The sequence below is a fragment of the Tursiops truncatus genome, chromosome 21 (genome assembly GCF_011762595.2).
Source record: "Tursiops truncatus isolate mTurTru1 chromosome 21, mTurTru1.mat.Y, whole genome shotgun sequence".
NCBI classification, from domain to species: Eukaryota; Metazoa; Chordata; class Mammalia; order Artiodactyla; family Delphinidae; genus Tursiops; species Tursiops truncatus.
The window spans coordinates 23,231,014-23,249,854 of record NC_047054.1 but is presented as its reverse complement, the minus strand read 5'-3'; the positions used below and the strand labels follow the sequence as shown (position 1 = coordinate 23,249,854).

The 18,841-nt window shown below is 39.9% G+C and overlaps 1 protein-coding gene across 5 annotated transcripts in view; it reads right to left on the bottom strand.

Annotated features, from left to right (window-relative positions):
• RBPMS (RNA binding protein, mRNA processing factor) overlaps window positions 1-18,841 on the bottom strand; it is a 185,812-nt gene that overhangs the window by 98,562 nt on the left and 68,409 nt on the right. For all 5 annotated transcript variants that reach the window (XM_073798560.1, XM_019921405.3, XM_019921401.3 and 2 more), the window contains exons 2-4: window positions 7,115-7,192; window positions 4,188-4,226; window positions 2,868-2,930 (exon numbers count right to left, since the gene is read on the bottom strand). In XM_073798560.1, the coding sequence (XP_073654661.1) occupies window positions 2,868-2,930; window positions 4,188-4,226; window positions 7,115-7,192 (180 nt within the window). The remainder of the gene's footprint in view (window positions 1-2,867; window positions 2,931-4,187; window positions 4,227-7,114; window positions 7,193-18,841) is intronic.

Below are 18,841 nucleotides of genomic sequence, written 5' to 3'. Positions count from 1 at the left end.
ACCTCTGCTCAGGGTCCTTACTGCCAGGCCTGCCTTGCTCCCTGGGTGTGTTTCTTCTTAAAATTTCCACAAATCAGATTTTTACTAAACCAGACTGTAACTGTCAATATCACTGTAGTTGATTTACATTCCAAAATTATAAACAAATCCTAAAAATAATTTGATGGTTTGGATTATCAGCTCCCCCTTCCATTAGCATGGAAAATGGAAAACCGCTGGTATAGAAATTATAACTGTGTGTGAAGGGTAAGGGATAGGTTAGATGTTTTGCTGTCGGGTTAAAGAATGGATGGGGTTTCTAGTCATATGGATTAACGGGACCACAGATAACCTGAAGGGAAGTCTGGGTTTGGGTTATTTTTAGCTTAATTTGAGAGTTTTTGCTATAAAACCAAAATATACTGTATTTACTTTAGAAGATTTAACGAACACCCTGATAAAAGTTCAGTGTTACCACTTAATTCAATCTGAGCGTGTTTTTCCTTAAAATTATCAAACGGACTAAAGCATACTCCAAAAATGGAAGCAAATAAATGGATTTTAAAATTTAAAGTCATTTTGGGAAAAGACTTAATACTAATAACTGAACCAGACAGGAACCAAGACAGGGAAACAATAAGAAGAGAAGCTCTAAACATGGACAAGTGGTTTATAACACTGTGAACTACTCTATACAGAGGAACTTACTGGACTGAGGCTTACGTTTCTCAATAGTGGAACAAAACAAACATTACAACATGGAACTTTCCCCCAAAGGAATGTGAGGAAAAGCTTTTAAGAGAAGCTGGACGAATGACACGAGGAAAAAATTTTGTAATGGCTATGAGCATCGGATGTTTTTAATTCACCAGGTTAGAAAAAATCATCGTGAAAAGAGCATGTTGGGTCACAGAGATGTGTCGGTTTCATAATTAAATACATTATCCCGAATGGGCCCATTTTCTCTGCAGAGAGAAGAAACCCTGCTCCACGGTCATGTACCAAACTTTACTGTGGGCATTTGTCCTAGACAATGTGATTTAAATAGTCTGTCACTGCAGCAACATTCCATGGAACAAGCAAACAGCAAGAAGTTACATAAAGTAGACAGAACTAAGACACAGGAGGCTTCCTTCTAGTTGTAGCTCTAAACCTGTACTTTCTGACTGAGCCACCCATCCTCTCTGGTCTCAGTTCTCTTAACTGAAACAGGACAGTTTCTAAGGTACAAAAACCTCTAATACTTTTATATAAAAGTTAAAAATATCGAGAAAGAGATGGCCCAGGACCTTAATAGATGCTCCAAACTCACAAGCCAACCTCTGAGCAGAAGAAAGCTCAGGTATAATACGCCACAGGTAAATCTTAAGAGTTACTCTTCTTAGGTCCACAGAATAGAACAGAACGAGACCTGTTTCACCTGGAGTTCTTCCCAAGTTATTAATATATGAGCAACAAACACTGAGCCTAAAACCAGACCTTAGGACAAGAGAGCATGATGATCTGGGGCCAGCTGGCACAGGAATGGGCTTAAACACCTCTATCACAATGTTACTGCATGTCTCAATACCGGTTGTGTGTAATGATACAACCCTCAGTACTCAGTAAGAAAAAGTGAAATGATGTTAGCTACACTCTGCCTAGTAAGGCAAGGGAAATACAGTTTGACTATGACCATTTAAACATCTAAAAAATAAACTTCTGTTAAAAAAGATCAAACTATAAACAACCCACCGTAAAAACCTACTGTTTTTCAGACAGTGGGTCAGTGACATGTTTCTACCCAGAGCAGAGACAATGAAGGGCAATGGAAAGCCCATTCTGTGAACAAGCTTCAGCTGCTGTTATTTCCTTTATAAGAACAAGAAAAAGAAGCTGGTGAAAACTTCAATTTGGAAGGACCCAGAATATTTCTGCATTTAGAAAGATGCCTCTTGGGGGGGAATGCAAATTGGTGCAGCCACTATGAAAAACAGTATGGAGGTTCCTCAAAAAACTAAAAATAGAGCTACCATATGACCCAGCAATCCCACTCCTGGGCATGTATCTGGACAAAACGATAATTCAAAAAGATACACGTACCCCCATGTTCATAGAAGCGCTATTCATAATAGTCAAGACATGGAAACAACCTAAATGTCCACTGACAGATGAATGGATAAAGAAGATGTGACACACATATACAATGGAATAGTACTCAGCTATAAAAAAGAATGAAATAATGCCATTTGCAGCAACATGGGTGGACCTAGAGAATATCATACTAAGTAAGCCAGACAGAGAAAGACAAATATCATATGATATTGCTTATAAGCAGAACCTAAAAAAAAATGAACCTACTTACAAAATGCTTACAGACCAAATACAGGTATCTCTATTCAATTATAGTTGACTATCTTTTATTATACCACAATGCAGACCGTCTTCTGGGAAAGCAGTATATGCAAGTTTTTAATCAATCAGAATAAAGACTACAACCTGTAAATCTGTTTGTTTTTTTAAGCCACATCCCTTAAACAAAAACCTCGTGTGTTAAGGAAAGCCAAGATTTTCATCTATTCTTGACTTAGGCTTAGCCACTGAGAGTACAATGATGGCCAAACTAAACTGTACATTACCATGGGATGTGACTGGGCTGAATAGAGACCCACATCATCAGGTATTTTGAGCATTACAGTCGAAGCTACAGAAGAGCAAAGTGTTACTTAACAGTTTGCACATCTAACCACAATTTTAGGAAAAATCTCTTTAGAGGGCCAATTAATTAATCCCTTGCTGTTAGATCGAGCAGTCCTATTCCTTCCATTGGATTTCCTGTCCAAAGAGGTTCTATTACTTCCTACCACCTCATAAGGAAGCCCCCAAAGATTAACATCATCAGTACTTACATTCAAAGCATTCTTTGCAGCTTCTGCTTCTGAGCGACTGTCAAAACTGACAAAACCTACGGGCTAAGGAAAGAAAAAGAAATATGAAGTAAACAATATCTGGGGATGTCTATTTTTCTGGGTCAAAGGTGATATCAAACTGAAGAGCTAAGATACAGAAATCACCACAGGCAATGGGTAGAAACAAGAAAGCCAGTCCAGAAGAATCATGACTCAGTGGCTTAGCCAAATTTCTAACATGAATCAAAGGGATTGTGAGGGTGGTTCTTCAAGGGCACAGCTGGAGATTTAGAGAATCATAAAAAAAAATCTAGAAGGGGCTGGAAGGTGAGCAGCAGTGAACAAGGGAACAGAGGAAAACTTGGGTGGAAAGGCTCTACTTTCCTAAATTGAATTCACTGTACCTCAGTTTCTTCATCTTTTAAAATGGAAAGAGAACCGAATCACCTTTTGGTACACTGTAAGTGCAAGGAATATAATGACACAATGATAAAAGTCCTGTATTCTCACTGCATGATCAAAATTATATCATGAACATTTTAATCTCAAATCCCAAGGGATGCCTTTAAAAAGCTGTGTGTTTAATTAGGTGTATAAACCATACTGTTCCAACTAAAGAGAGGGGTCACAATTCCTTTGGACTCAGTATCTTTCAGTCCAGAAGGATGGTTGCAACATAGCTTATTCTCTGATGAACCAGAGAATACCTTATTGAGAGATGAAAAGTGACCCAGAGGGAGGATGCTGGTTGCTCAGCATTTAAAAAAAAAAAGCACATATAGCTACAAATTTTCAAGACACTTGCAGAAACTATCAGGGTCATTGGTTACTACCTCCATTCTGTACCTTTTATGCTCCATTCTAGACCTGAGACTCTGCCTGCGGTTATTAAGGGTTTAAGAGACAGGCTGATTCTTCGTCATCCAATTCCCATACCGATTGTGAATGAAAAGTTTGCCTGTTTAACTTTACAAAAAAACAAAAACAAACAAAAAAAACACCCAGGAAAAAATTGGCGTAATAATCAATAATTTCTTTTGAATATACAGATCAATCCCAATATAACTATGCTGGATGCATTGTATTTACCTTCCTTGAGGACAGACTCAGACACTCTAGCTGGAGGCTGTGGAATTAGGAATCACTTTCCTGTGCTAATTCCTAAGCAATCTCACCCTTAATTTTAGAGCAACAACAACAACAAAATAAAATCTTAATGGAAATAAAAAAAGAACGTCGAGCCCTAGTAACATTCCTGAAGAAAGCCAATCCGAACTTACTGTGGAAGCGATCATTTATGTGCAAGTCTGAAATTCTTACCTGCTTAGATGTGAGCTTTATAAGAGAACCCTCGTAGCCCTGAAAATAAAGAACCAAATTTAGATCAGAAATAAAGAGTAGTACGAGAAAAGAGCAATTGTAATGGCATCCTGCTCAAGTGAAAATGAGTCCCTTACGACTACTGACCAACTCTTCTCACAAATGCCTGTTCATTGGGAAAACAAATTTTATACACACACGCACGCATGATGTATATGCCAATCTTTGCATACTTGGGCCTAAAAGAAATCAAGCCCTGAAATTCATGCACTTATGTTTCTTATCTCTATATATTTTCATGAAATTCAGAAAAGAAACATAAGTGCATGAATTCATGAAAATATATAGGGAAAAGAAACATAAGTGCATGAATGCACTTATGCATAGGAAAATGGTGTCTATGTCAACAGCAGGTCTTTTTCATTTTATAGAACTAGGCGAGGGAAGGGGATAAGTTAGGAAGGTCAGAGTGTGTGATGACTTGGTCATATATTTGCTATAAAACAATAAAACATTAAGATCGTACTTGGTAGAACTTAATGAAAATTTCAAAACTTCCAGGAAAGGTTAAATAGGCAGTGATGCTAAAATCTGTTGAGTTCTTTTGCTTATTTATTGCAGCCATCAGTTTTCACAGTGGTGTTCTGATTGGGAGATGTGAAAATTCCCTGTTGGGTTTTTACTCCAGCTCATCCTCAAGGAAGATGGAAACACTCCTTTCACTCCCTCCCTTAAGCCCTCCTGGCTCCCCAGGATAAGGATAACAAAGTCTGTTTATTTCTGAAAATAATCAATGACTGTTAGCTTGCACTGATGGATGACACAGGAGGGGAAAAAACAACACTTGACATGATTGACCACCACACGTATCGGTGCAGAGACAGATTTGCAGACGAGGGTCAGACTCTGGGGACTTTAATTAAAAGAGGGTTAGTAGGAATGTACCAGGGTCCTGACTTCAGCGTTTGGGTTTCTGGGCAGCATGTTGGGATTGATTCATCCTCCTATTTTCCCAGCAGAGAACTATGTTACTAATTAGCTACTGTAAACATTTTACCTCAAAGGCCTTGAGCCCTTCTAGCCAGAGAGGTCGTGATTCACAGCCCTGCCTCTTCCTTTTTCAAGGTGCTCTCGCTCTCTGAAAAACCTGAAGGTTTAAACACCCTGAAGGCCTCAGAGGCAAAGGACAAATGGATATTTCACTCAAGTAAAAGACCACTAGTAGGGATATACTGTCCTCTCAAGTCACAAAAAGAGAAGTAGTGTCAAATAATCGTTCGGATGAGGGATGATTGCTTGGGTTTGAATCCTGGCCGTGCCATTTATTATGTGTGTAAACTGGAGCAAAATGTATTCAACTGCTCCAAGTTTCATTTTCCTTATTTGAAAAAAAATGAGGCTAACCCACTTTAAAGGACTGTGATGAGAATTAAATGAGATAATTCTTAAGGGGCTTGCTGGCTAAATCTCTCTGTATGTATACAAAGACATAACTATGTATGTTACGTTGGATACATACTATTGGATACATACGAGGATCAGTTAGCTTTAAAAAGTCCTCATCCTACAGAAGAGACAGACAGTAAAAACTACAACCCTGCAGAAGAAACTCGGGAAATTCTATAAAGCTGGCACTCTCCCCACAATACCTTCTCTTTCTTTCCCACTTCCTCTAGCTAACCTCATGGCTAACCTTTCTGCTTCCCTCTGTAATGTCATCATTATTGTTGCATTAAAAGGAGAGCTGTCAGAATGGAGTTACGTCCATTATGACACGTTGCCTTTGGGGCACATAAACTAGACTGTTTTATCTTTGTTGGTTTTAACTCGCTGCCTGCTCAACCGTCCTTCTCCTTCTACTACCCAACTGTTTTCAGCTGTCACATCCTACTCTCTCCCCCTAAGAAGTTAGATATTGTCCCTCAACCTGTCTTGCCTCTGTGGCTGGGGTCCTGCTTCAAATCAGGATAGATCTTTAACCATCAATCAAGATGGCCCATCACGTGATCGTAAGTGTGGTCCCGGCCAGGCACTGTTGCTGACATGTCCTCAGGTGACGTGACCAGGCCAAACACAGGCCCTGAATCTGTCATGACTTCCAGGTTCACTCCTTCAGAGCCAAAGCCTTCAGCCCACATCATGCCCAGTCCCAGCTACCCTACCCTACTCTACCCTCCAAAGGCTAACCTTCAAGGTTTCTCCTTGGAGCAAGGTTATTTCAGCTTTAGTTCAATTTCCTGTTAAATTTTCAATCCCAGCTACATTAGTTATCTCTAAAGTAGTTTTATCTTGATAGTCACAATGGACAGACAACTTGCATTAAATATTTCACTAAGCAACAGGAAAGATTTCCCTCAACTCATACCAAGCAATTCTTTAAAATTTTGTTTTACTGTTTTTGCAACTTTGGACATTTTGCCCATGGCAAAAATAATGGTGTTAGGTTCCTAGTCTAGTTCATAAAAGCCTACTTAACCTATTATGTCTCCAAACATTAGTATTAACAGCAGTATTTCAACTGATAAGGAACCTCCTAGGGGTAGGGCTTGACTTTTACTGCATTTGAAATATAAATACAGAATAAGTCACTGATAGTATTTTTGGTGATCTGTACTCAGAAGAACACCCCTAACTGGCAAGAGGATAAACAGGGAGGACACTAAAGCTGTTCTGTAGAACAGAAACAGACGCATGTCCACGTCGGTAAGAGACTTCTCCAGATTAGCTACTGGGAGGACAAAAGGCAGTTTCAGTCCTTCCAAAGTGAAAATGTATATTAGGACCGAGTTGTCAAATCTCCTTTACTCACTAACTTTTTAAAAACAGTGCTTTCACAGACATTTCATTTCTTTCTCCAAAAAGCTCCATGAAGCTTATACACACACTCTTTGTCTCCTTTTACAATTTCTGAAAGATCGAAAAGGTACCTTAAATGGTCTGAAAAGCAGATACAGCTCCCGAGGTTTGATATCCAGAGGGAGACCACTGACAAAGAGAGTCCGGACCTGGAAGATAAATACAAGAGTGATCAAGGGAGTGGACAGTCATAGAATAGCTCACCTGAAATCCCCAAAACACATTTCTTCAAATACTCCTCGACTCCTACCTAATTCGTGCTCTTTCCATGACACAATGACTGCTCTAATTGCTCTAAGCCACTTCTTGAGTAGCTCTGTGTGATTTATCAGAGTGAATCACTTCTAGCTGATTTAAATTTACAAACTGACTTCTTTCCTAGCCATTGCCTGGTTCTAAAAATGTGAGGGGAAAAGAGGGTCCATAGGGCTTCCCTGGTGGCACAATGGTTGAGAGTCCGCCTGCCGATGCAGGGGAAACGGGTTCGTGCCTCAGTCCGGGAAGATCCCACATGCCGCGGAGCAGCTGGGCCCGTGAGCCATGGCCGCTGAGCCTCCGCGTCCGGAGCCTGTGCTCCGCAACGGGAGAGGCCACAACAGTGAGAGGCCTGCGTACCGCAAAAAGAAAAAAAAAAAGAGGGTCCATAATTAAAACATTAGCTTAAGGAAAACAAAAATGTCATGAGGACAGTAAATCTACCACTCCCCTCCGCTCTAATCAAATGAACGCAGAATGTGGTTCAAAAATACAACTGAACCAATTTTTTTGTCCTACTTTGTCTTGTCATTGCTTCCCTCATTGGCATTGATAATCACAGTAATTTTAATAAATGCAGAAGTTTATTAAACAATTGAAATGTGTCTAAATAGTAGCCAAATGCATAACCCTGTGTCTGTTCAGTTCTGAAACAGCAGGGCAGACTTGGCTGTACCGTAAGGGCTACGGTACAAAATACGTACTTAATGTGTGCTAAAATACAGAACACGGATGACACTTCCAGCTGGGAGGATCAAAGTAAGCGTGTGGGCATCTGAATGGAAACTTCAAGGACAGGTAGGATTTTACCACATAGATATAAAAAGGTGAGGTGGGGAAGAGGCACAGGCAGAAAAAAAGCGTTAACCAAGGCAATGCAGAGGGGGATAATAGCGCAGTGAATTCTGGGAGAAGGGGAGCCAAAAAAGGTGAACAGGTAGTGGAGGATCAAACCGAGGGGGGATGACGTCATCGGCTCAGGAATATGGTCTTGATTCAATAGGCAAGGAGTAAACACTGAATCATCATCACTACCACATTTTGTTTCTACTTATTTTAGTGAGTCTTTAGTCAGACCCACCCCCCAGCTTTGAGATATAGTTGACACATAATATTAAGTTTCAAATGTACTTTTTGATCTAATAAACTTTTATGTACATTTCAAAACGATTACCACTACAGCATTAGCTAACACCTCCATCATACCACAAAATTACCATTTCTCTTTTTGTGATGAGAACACTTAAGACCTCCTCTCTTAAGCGACTCCTCTCCTCTCTTGAAAGCGACTTTCAAGTACACCCATAATACGGTACCTTAAATATACTCACAATACTGTGCATTAGATTCCCCAAAACCTGCTCAGCTTCTAACTGGAAGTCTGTATCCTTAGGTCAACATCTGCCCATTTTCCTCACCCTCCAGATCCAGGGAACTAACTAATCTACTCTGTTTTTATGAGTTCGGGTTCACCCCCATGTTTTCTATTCCTCTTCTCTACTCAAGCTGATACAACATGATCGAGTTCCTCATTAGAAATCACGGATTCACCCCCATGTTTTCTATTCCTCTTCTCTACTCAAGCTGATACAACATGATCGAGTTCCTCATTAGAAATCACGTTGCTACTCAAAGGAAAAAAAAAAAATCAGTGCTCAGTTGTAATGCCGTTTGCATGTAGGTGTACAATAAACACTACGATCAAGTAAACAGCCCCAGAATCATGAGTGCCTTTTTATTATTTGCTTCTTTATACCTTAGACAGCTTTGGTGAGGTATAATTGACACATAAACTGTACATCTTGCTTTACAATACGTTTTGACATATGTATAACCTGTGAAACCATCACAGCCATCAAGATAATGAACATATCCATCACCCCCCCAAAAGTTTCCTTATCTCATGCTCCTTTAATCTTCCTTCTACCTTGTCCTACTATCCTCATCCCCACGCAATCACTCATCTGCCTTCTGTCACTACAGATTAGTATGTATGTTCTAAAGTTTCATACAAATGGAGCTATAAAGTAGGTATCCTTTTTCGTCCGACTTCCTTCACTTTAGCATACTTATTCTGAGATTCATCCATGGTGCTGCATGTAACAATAGTCTCTTTTTATTTCTGAGTAGTATTCTGTGGTATGAACACTCACAGTTCATTTATCCATTCGCTTGTTTATGAGACACCAGGGTTATCTCTCGTTTTTGGCTTTTACAAATAAAATGACTATGAACGTTCATGTATCGATTTGTACAGGTCTTTGTGTGGACATATGTTTTCTTTCTTCTTGGATAAGTAGCTGAAAATGGAATAGCTGGATGATATGGTAGGTATATGCTTCAACTTTTAAGAAACTGCCCTTCAATTCCTTGTTTTACAGCCTAGAACATGATAAATGTTCTGTGTGTATGTAAAATAAATGAATATTCTGTTGCTGTTGGGTACAGTGTTTTATACATTTCAATTAAGGTCAGGTTTGTTGTTCAGTATACCTTTTGCCTCCCCCTTCTCTCTCAACTTTGCCAGTGATAAACACTCTTTCCACAGAACTTTCTTTATCAAAGCTGCTAAGGCTGAATTACTGACAACTGCCGAAGACATACACAAGGGAATTCTGCTATCCTGCGCGCCCTCTCTGCTATCCACATCCCTCTTCCCACGTTCCAGAAAGTGAACACCATGTGTTCTACTTGGTGGCTCCGGCCACGACAACCTGGATAGAGAAGGAATCCCAGCTTCCACTCGTTCAGATTTTGTTGAGTGCCCATTGTATCTGGCACTATGCCAGGTGGTGAATGGATTACACAGAGTTCCATGGAAATAATGATAAGCGGATCCTGTGTTTTAATCACTGTAGTACCATTTGTCCAGCAGGGAAGCTTAGCCATGTGACGGGTAGCAATTAGGATCTGGGGAGTTAACTCAGGAAATCAACTATCATTTCTAGCAGTATTCTAAAGAAAAAGGCTTTAGAAACTTACAAGTCAAACAATTTATCAAAAAAAAAAAAACCAATAGAAATCTGGGAGTTAAATGAAAGATTACTTGATATAAATTAAGGTTCATCTACATCCATAAAATGTATTATGCAACCAATAAAAATTATGTTCAAGGAAAAAGTACATTCAGTTTTATTCTATAGAACAAAAAGCCAACACATGCATGTATATGGAAAGGGGGAAAAATACGCCGTAGGATATATATGCCAAAAGGTTTATATCTACATTACTTAGTCCTGAATGGTGGAATACTAAGTGATTTTTCTTTTTTTTTTTTTTGGCTGTGCCGTGTGGCACGCGGGATCTTGGTTCCCCGACCAGGGATTGAACCCATGCCCCCTGCAATGCAAGCACAGAGTCTTAACCACTGGACCTCCAGCGAAGTCCTAATAAGTGATTCTGATATTTTTTATTAGCTTATTTGTATTTTCTATCTTTCTATAATAAGCATGTTTTAGAGACTATAAATGTACTGTTAGGTTGAGAACAGCCTACATTTTTTATTACTTTATTTAGGAAACCATAAATAATGTCAATATTTGTATCAATAAAAATTGTGAAGTTTATAAACTTTTTTATATATTTCAAAATTAGAAGATTCTTATCTCAGTATCTCAACAAAAAAACCTGTTAAACATTAAAAAAACAACAAAAAAAACCCCACTGAACTGATAGGCCTAAATTTGCCTCTCGCCCATGGATTAAAAAGAGACTCAAGGCCACTCTGTTTTGTTCATCAAATTAGAGGCAACTAAGATGTCTGACACTTTATTTATACATGGACACGAATTACATTTCCTAGAACCTAGTGAAGCCCATTATTGTCTCAGAAACCTGCCAAGACATCTTATCTCTCAATGAAGAGCTATTCTCTCCTCTGACAGAACAGATAGACTGGCTAGGAAAAATAACTCTTAAATACTTACATTATGAAGTTATGAGGACAACTAAAGGTCTCTTAAATCCAAATGCTTGGAATCTATGTGTTCTGAATCCTTTCTAGACCTCCTCAGACTGGGAAACTTCATTAAGTTAAAAAAAAAAAAATCACTGATAATGAATGGAAAAAAAACCCTCTTCCTGAATATCTAATTCATGCTTTTCTATGGTAACTGGGACCTAAAATCACGGGGATGTTTTAAAACATTTTAGTTTCCCTACTCTTCTCACCACCACTCGTTTTATCTGAGCCATTAAATAGTAAAGCACTTCCGGGTTTTGCCTTTGCTATGTCTATGGAAATCGCAAAGGTTAGACATGATTTTTTTTTTTGAGAATCGATTGTTTAATCCACATTGATTGATAGTAAATCAAATAGATGAGAGGAAAAAGGCAATCTAATTCTGAATTTAATTGGCCATTCGGTTTAGTCAAATACCATGTGACTGCACGTGTGGACATGTAAAAGACATCTGCTCTGTCTGCTGGATTCCCTGATAGCCAGCAGTGCCGGGCAACAGCCTCTGCCTGAGGGCAGACATACGTGCAGAGAGCCCCGAGTCTATGCCCACCAACAGTGCAGGAGGGTTCCCTTTCCTAGACATGATTCTTGCTTGCAGGAAGCTTACTGTCACTGAAGGACTATGCAGCTTTCTGTGACAAGAGGAAGCCTAGCTCATTCACAGAGTAAACAGTTAGAACCCAAACAATGAGATCAAAGTTTAAGAGACATGTAAGATCCATGATCAAATACTCAGAAAAAAGCGCCCCAAAACAAACGAATGATGCCAAATGAACTCTGTCGCAGGTCAATCATTTTCCAGGGCAACCCTTAATTTAACAGCATTGTCTATGGACACAGATGTGCCTGGCACTACGCCTTCAGCGTTGCAGATGTTTACTTTATCAGACACACGGGGAAACACATTTCTTAGTCAAGGACACAACACGCCTCATAGAAGTTCAAGATGTGAAGCTGCTGACAGCTCTGTCCCAAAGGGACGCTAATGGATTCTGTGGATGTACCTCCAACTTCATTTCTACCCCAGCAGGATTGAAAGAAGAAATGCTAGGAGAAATCGTCCTGTGCGGGTCAGTCAGCGCAAAGGCCTTCTTGGCTCAGCCATTATCAACCATTCCTGCAGAGGCCACAGTTACATTTTGGATAACACCAGCTGTGTGTTCTTAAATGGCACTGCCAGCTCCCACGGGGAAAGACAAGCCACACTTCAGTGACTGACTTCTAAACTCTAATTCAGTAAGTAAAGTCACTGTGTCCGTCTCGGGCTTTCCTGGACAGAAAGGCCAAAACAGGCCCTGAAATGGAAACGCCCGCCCTTTAACAAAAAACACGCATGATCTTGTAGGTAATCTAGACATTAAGATAAAAACCAATAGACAAATGCTTGTTAAATTCTGTATATAATTTCAGTAGAATGCACACTTTTCAGCAAGCGGTCACAGCCAGTAAACACAGTGTCCCAAGACTATGGGCATTTTCTGTGGACATTTTAATCGTTTGTAAAAAGGTCTGAGACATCATCTCTAGCTGCTATGAGCTGACGTCTTGAGGTTCCTCTTAAATCCTAGGATTGGGAAAGGCACCTTCACATTTTCTAATGACTCATGAATAACTGTATAATCATTTATCTGAAATATCCTAAAACCCATCGGGGTGCTTCTATGATCATCTATCCTCTGCAAACTTTCTCTCCACCTATCCACATTCTCACACATACAAATGTAGACTCCTAAAAGCAGCTTTCAAATGTGTTGTATGTTTAAATCATTCTTTTGGTGTAACTGTTTTTTGAAACATATGCAAGTGGATTCCCAGGTGAGATCTTGCAGTGGGCATTTTAGAGGGTGAAAGTGCTTTTCTGGGTAGTGTGTAGCACAGCCCTAAGCACACAGTATTAAATTTTCCCTTGATTTTAGAAATCTGCAGAGTACCATTGTATTCATGGGAAACGGTAAGTGTTTGCTTGTCAACGCCTCTGGTGATGACATGGCAAACAAAATGAGGTGCTCATACTTCCCAGTCACAATCATATCAGTTCAGTTACAACATCAAATGATAAACACTCATGTGACAAAAAGTCAGAAAAAATTAACGTTGTAAGAGACAGAAATTTAGATGAAAAAGAGAAATGAGACAAAAAGGGAGAAAAATGAAAAACAGACTGAAATCACATAAAAATCGCAGACATAAAAAGTCATAAACAGACCACAGAAAATTCAGGACTGTACACCTATTAACAAGGAGAGAACGATCAGTACATGGGAAACAGTAAAATCACTCACATTTCTACTAATGACGACTGAAACATACTTTTTGTTTGCTTAAATAAGTCCAATTTCAAAGGTAAATGAGTAATTCACAGAAAGTTTGAGAAAATGCTCAAACTCTTGCACATTTAAATTGGTGAGCAGATATCCTTATCTACTGATATAGAACAAGGTTTCTGATTATTAAGTAAAAAAGCAAACACCAGAAATTGACCATAATCCCACTAATTCTTTCAGTGTTTTTAAGTACATGCGCAGGTTAAAAAAAAAAAAAGGTACTAAAAGAATATATAATGCATTAACTATTAAATTAATAATGGGGAGGGAAGGTGGGATTACAAAGAACTTTCATTTTATATGTTTGTACCCTCTGGCATTTAAATATTTATAAGCATAAACTATTTCTTAAAAAAAAAAAAAAAACACAAGCCCAAATACATCTCCTTTCTTTGAAAATATAAACCTCGGGTCCTTCCCATCCACTTTTGTCCTCAGAAATTCTCATCTTCTGCCTGTCCTTGCTCCAAAGGGACAAATTTGATCTAGTAGAAATACACGTTTACGTAACTTGCTTCACATTTCTATTCTGACCATCAGTGAGTGTTTCTCTGTACTTACTCTAAAAATAAAATCTAACCCAAAAAAGGGCACTAGTGACTCTAAGCTAAGGCCCTAGGCGCAGGAGATCCATCCTAGCTCCAGGCAAAGGGGTGTTCTTGCTTTGTGATCAACCTACTGCTCACTAGGACAAGAACAGAGGAATCACTCACTTTCCAACATCCAAGAAGTGCCTTATCTCTTGAGACCATGAAATAAACGTGGTTTCAGGGGCAGAGAAGTTAAAAAGAGCTCCACGTATGTGTGGCAGTATAAGTCCCATAGAGCTGGGTTGTTTAAACACACGAGGCTGGGGCAGGGGATCTGCGTGTTCCAGAGCCCTGTAAGTTTTACACTCTGGTTAAATAATAATAAATTATTTTATTCTTTTTAAATAAAGTGTAAGTAGATTTAGTTCTTTGCTTATTCTATAAGCACCAGCTGAAAACCCAAACTGCAAGACTGAACCACGCTGAGGACTGCTGGTCCTCTCAGTTCCAAAGAAGGCTTTGCTGGCCTGCCATGATTTCCCATTCGTATCTTTTTTTTAAAAATACATTTATTTATTTTGTTTATTTTTGGCTGCCTTGGGTCTTCGTTGCTGTGCACGGGCTTGCTCTAGTTGCGGCGAACAGGGTCTATTCTTTGTTGCGGTGCACGGGCTTCTCATTGCGGTGGCTTCTGTTGTTGCCACCGGGCTCTACGGGCTCTAGTGCATGGGCTTCAGTAGTTGTGGTGCACGGGCTTAGCTGCTCAGCAGCATGTGGGATCTTCCCGGACCAGGGCTCGAACCCATGTCCCATGTATTAGCGGGCGGATTCTTAACCACTGCGCTACCAGGGAAGTCCTCCCATTCGTATCTTGCCACCACAGAAATGGATTACCACAATCATTAAAATGGCCTGCCAGGTATTTCATTCTGGTTGCAGCTCAGCAGAAACTGACCAGCCTTTGGTCAAGCTCCAGTTTCTTCTTGGCATTGGCTTCAAATTGGACAGGTGGTCAAGTTCCTTTTTCCTGACAATGGCCACCTACTGGACTTAAAGACTTGCTCCTTTTCTAGCCCTGAGAAAGTATGTTTTGGTTCAGGAGGCCAGGTTGCTACAGACACCAAGGACTGACTAACCGTAGGATAAAAGGGCCACTAAGCTGTTGTTATGGACTGCCAGCTTTGTTTTAGCTTTAAATGGATAACTGTTCTATCCTTTCTAAAGAAAAAGCCACATAATTACCCACAATGCACGACTCCCTAGTTTTGAGGGATCCACTAGTGTTTGCCCCAAGTGCTATTCAGTTGGATATCCTATCTGTATAACCAAATTGATAGCTTTATTTAAGGCCCATGGAAACCAGGGTCCCCCTTTGCCAAGGTGATCAGATAGTTTCCACTAACTTATGAGGTAAAGGAGGAAGGCTCAGGGGAGAACATAGTGAAGAAAGAGAAACATCACGTTTCATAAACTCGTATGTACAGGGCTCAGAAAATGGACAGAGAACTGGGCCACAAATTAGCACTAGGTACACCATGCTTCTACTTTCATTCTGGAGGAGCTTATCCCAGTCCAACCCAATATCAATTTAAAATCAGTTGGTCTCAAACTCTCACCTTGATAGGACTTCTTAAAACCAAAGTCTAATCTAGGCCATTCCTCACATCTGTTATATTTTTAAAAGGATAAGACAAATCAAGAATTTCTAGGGTTTGAAACTGCCCAAGTATAGGCAGAGGTGTGTACACATAAGCACTTAACCTCATTAAGGAATTTTCTTAGTGCTGTCAGACACAAAGAGAGGTGGGTACCAGAGGTAAATTAGGAATTCAGGGTCTGAATTAGCCTAGATAGGAAACTGGGTGTGTGTGTGTGTGTGTGTGTGTGTGTGTGTGTGTGTGTGTGTGTGTGTGTGTGTGTGTGTGTGTGTGTGTGTGTGTGTGTGTGTGTGTGTGTGTGTGTGTGTGTGCGCGCGCCTGCACGCGCGCGCAAGTGAGAACTTAGCCACATTATTAAGAAATTCACTGAGTGCTGTCAAACACAATATATGGTTGTCAAGTCCTTCGAGTTCAACAAGAAGTTCCTTATAAAGGTAGGAAGCTTTACCCTTTAACACCCCACCATGGCTTCTCCAAGTTCCTTTAGTCAATTTTCTGATGGCTTATTCTGTTTTAACACTGGTTAACCCATGGAATCGTACTCTTTATCCAATTACACTGCACTGTTCACATTGCTAAAACATGAAGATTTTTCATTGGATACGTTATCCAGTACACTATAAACAGAAGTTTGTATCCTGATGCCCCAAAGTGCAGTTACCCTTAGGGTTTTTTAATCCTATAGCGTACCCTAAAATTGTATGTCAAAAAGATCCCTTGGGCTACCCATAATACAGACTATTCCATGGCCTAACAAAATGAAATATAAGACAAGAATATACAGAAATATTATCAAAATTCTAAGACTTCTCTCTCTTTCTCTTTCGGCATAGTTTGGGTGACTGTGATTGTCGTTTTACAAAGCAGATCTCTTGGGGAAAAAAATTTTTTTTACTTCATTTTACTCCTCCCAAACTGCAGAGGAAAACTATCGCAGATAGCACAGGGTTCTTCATAGTCACTTAAAGTACTGGAAAAAGTTAGCAGGGGCAAGATTATGGTCCTAACACTGCCCAGGGGTCTAAGGCATTTATTGCTTTTGATATCAGTAGTGGACAAACTCCATCTGAGGAAGTTGATCCCACTGTCAACTTTAGCTCACAATGCATTCTAAATAACCACCCACAATGCACCATAGTTCTAACAACTACAGAAGGTGTGAGAACTGCAAAACCAAAAGGCTATGGGAAAAATGTTTGCTTCCCAATGTTTAGTCATGGGAAACTACCCAATATACACCTTGAAATTCTTTGCTGCTAGGTCAGTACACCTTCAAAATCAAAGTTCTTCCCCACACGACAGTGGTGAGCATCCCAGTACTTAGCAGTAGATGCTAAGTATCTACAGGATGAACTAAATGAGTGAATCTAAGTATTAAGTCACAGTACTAGGAGTGAGGCATAAAAGAGGCAAGTAACCCATAAATATCCAGTTGTGAATGAGTATGAAGAAGTGAAGTCACTGTGACTTTTTAATGTGTACTCAGGAGATGAAGTACTCAAGGCAGTAAAGCATATGTAGTAAAAACAAAATGAAACAAAAAAAAAGAGACAAAGAAAAGGAGTCACATGAGCCAGGCTGCTGAGACTGAAACCCTACTTCTCCAACTAGCTATGCACCTTGGACCAGTCACTTAACTTCTCCATTCACAAGTTTCCTCATCTGGAAAATCGAGACAACACTGGTAACCCAGGTGTGGCAGTCTTAAATTATGTCCAGAAAATCTTTGACACTCCTCCATTCATAACGTAGAACTTAATTCCTTTCCCCTTCAGCACGGGCTTCACTTAGTGACTCCCTTCTAATGAAAAGAATATGGCCGAAGTGACAGTGTGTGACTTCTAGCAACTGGGTAAAAAAAGGCACTATGGGCTTCCCTGGTGGCGCAGTGTTTTGAGAGTCTGCCTGCCAATGCAGGGGACACGGGTTCGAGCCCTGGTCTGGGAGGATCCCACATGCCGCGAAGCAACTAGGCCAGTGAGCCACAACTGCTGAGCCTGCGCGTCTGGAGCCTATGCTCCGCAACAAGAGAGGCCACAGACAGTGAAAGGCCCGCGCACTGCGATGAAGAGTGGCCCCCGCTTGCCACAACTAGAGAGAGCCCTCGCACAGAGACGAGGACCCAACACAGCCAAAAATAAATATAAATAAATAAAGGCACTGTGACTTCTTCAGTAGAAAACTCTCTTGAATCATTCACTATGGGTGAAGCCAGGTATCATGTCATGAGGATATCCAAGAAGCTCTATGGGGAGGGCTACATGATGATGGACCAAAAGCTACACAAGCAAGTCATCCTGGAAGCAGATTTTCCAGCCCTAACCAAGTCTTCAGATGACTGCAGCCCCAGCTAAAAATGTCTTGAGGTTTATCAATTTTGTTTATCTTTTCAAAGAACCAGCTTTTAGTTTCATTGAACTTTTCTATTGTTTTGTTTCTGTTTCATTTATTTCTCCTCCGATTTTTATGATTTCTTTCCTTCTGCTAACTTTGGGTTTTGTTTGTTCTTCTTTCTTTTGTTGCTCTAGGTGTAAGGTTAGGTTGGAAAGAGGGCTCAAATCAATAAAATGAGAAATGAAAAAGGAGAAGTTACAATGGACACCACAGAAATACAAAGGATTATAAGAGACTACTACAAGCAACTATATGTCAATAAAGTGGACTACCTAGAAGAAATGGACAAATTCTTAGGAAGGTACAATCTCCCAAGACTGAACCAGGAAGAACTAGAGAATATGTACAGACCAATCACAAATACTAAAATTGAAACTGTGATTTAAAAACTTCCAACAAACAAAAGTCCAGGACCTGATGGTTTCACAGGTGAATTCTATCAAACATTTAGAAAAGAGTTAACACCTATCCTTCTGGAACTCTTCCAAAAACTTGCAGAGGAAGGAACACTCCCAAACTCATTTTTTGAGGCCACCATCACCCTGATACCAAAACCAGACAAAGATACCGCAAAAAAAAGAAAATTACAGGCCAACATCACTGATGAACACAGACCCAAAAATCCTCAACAAAATACTAGCAAACCGAATCCAACAGCACACTAAAAGGAGCATAC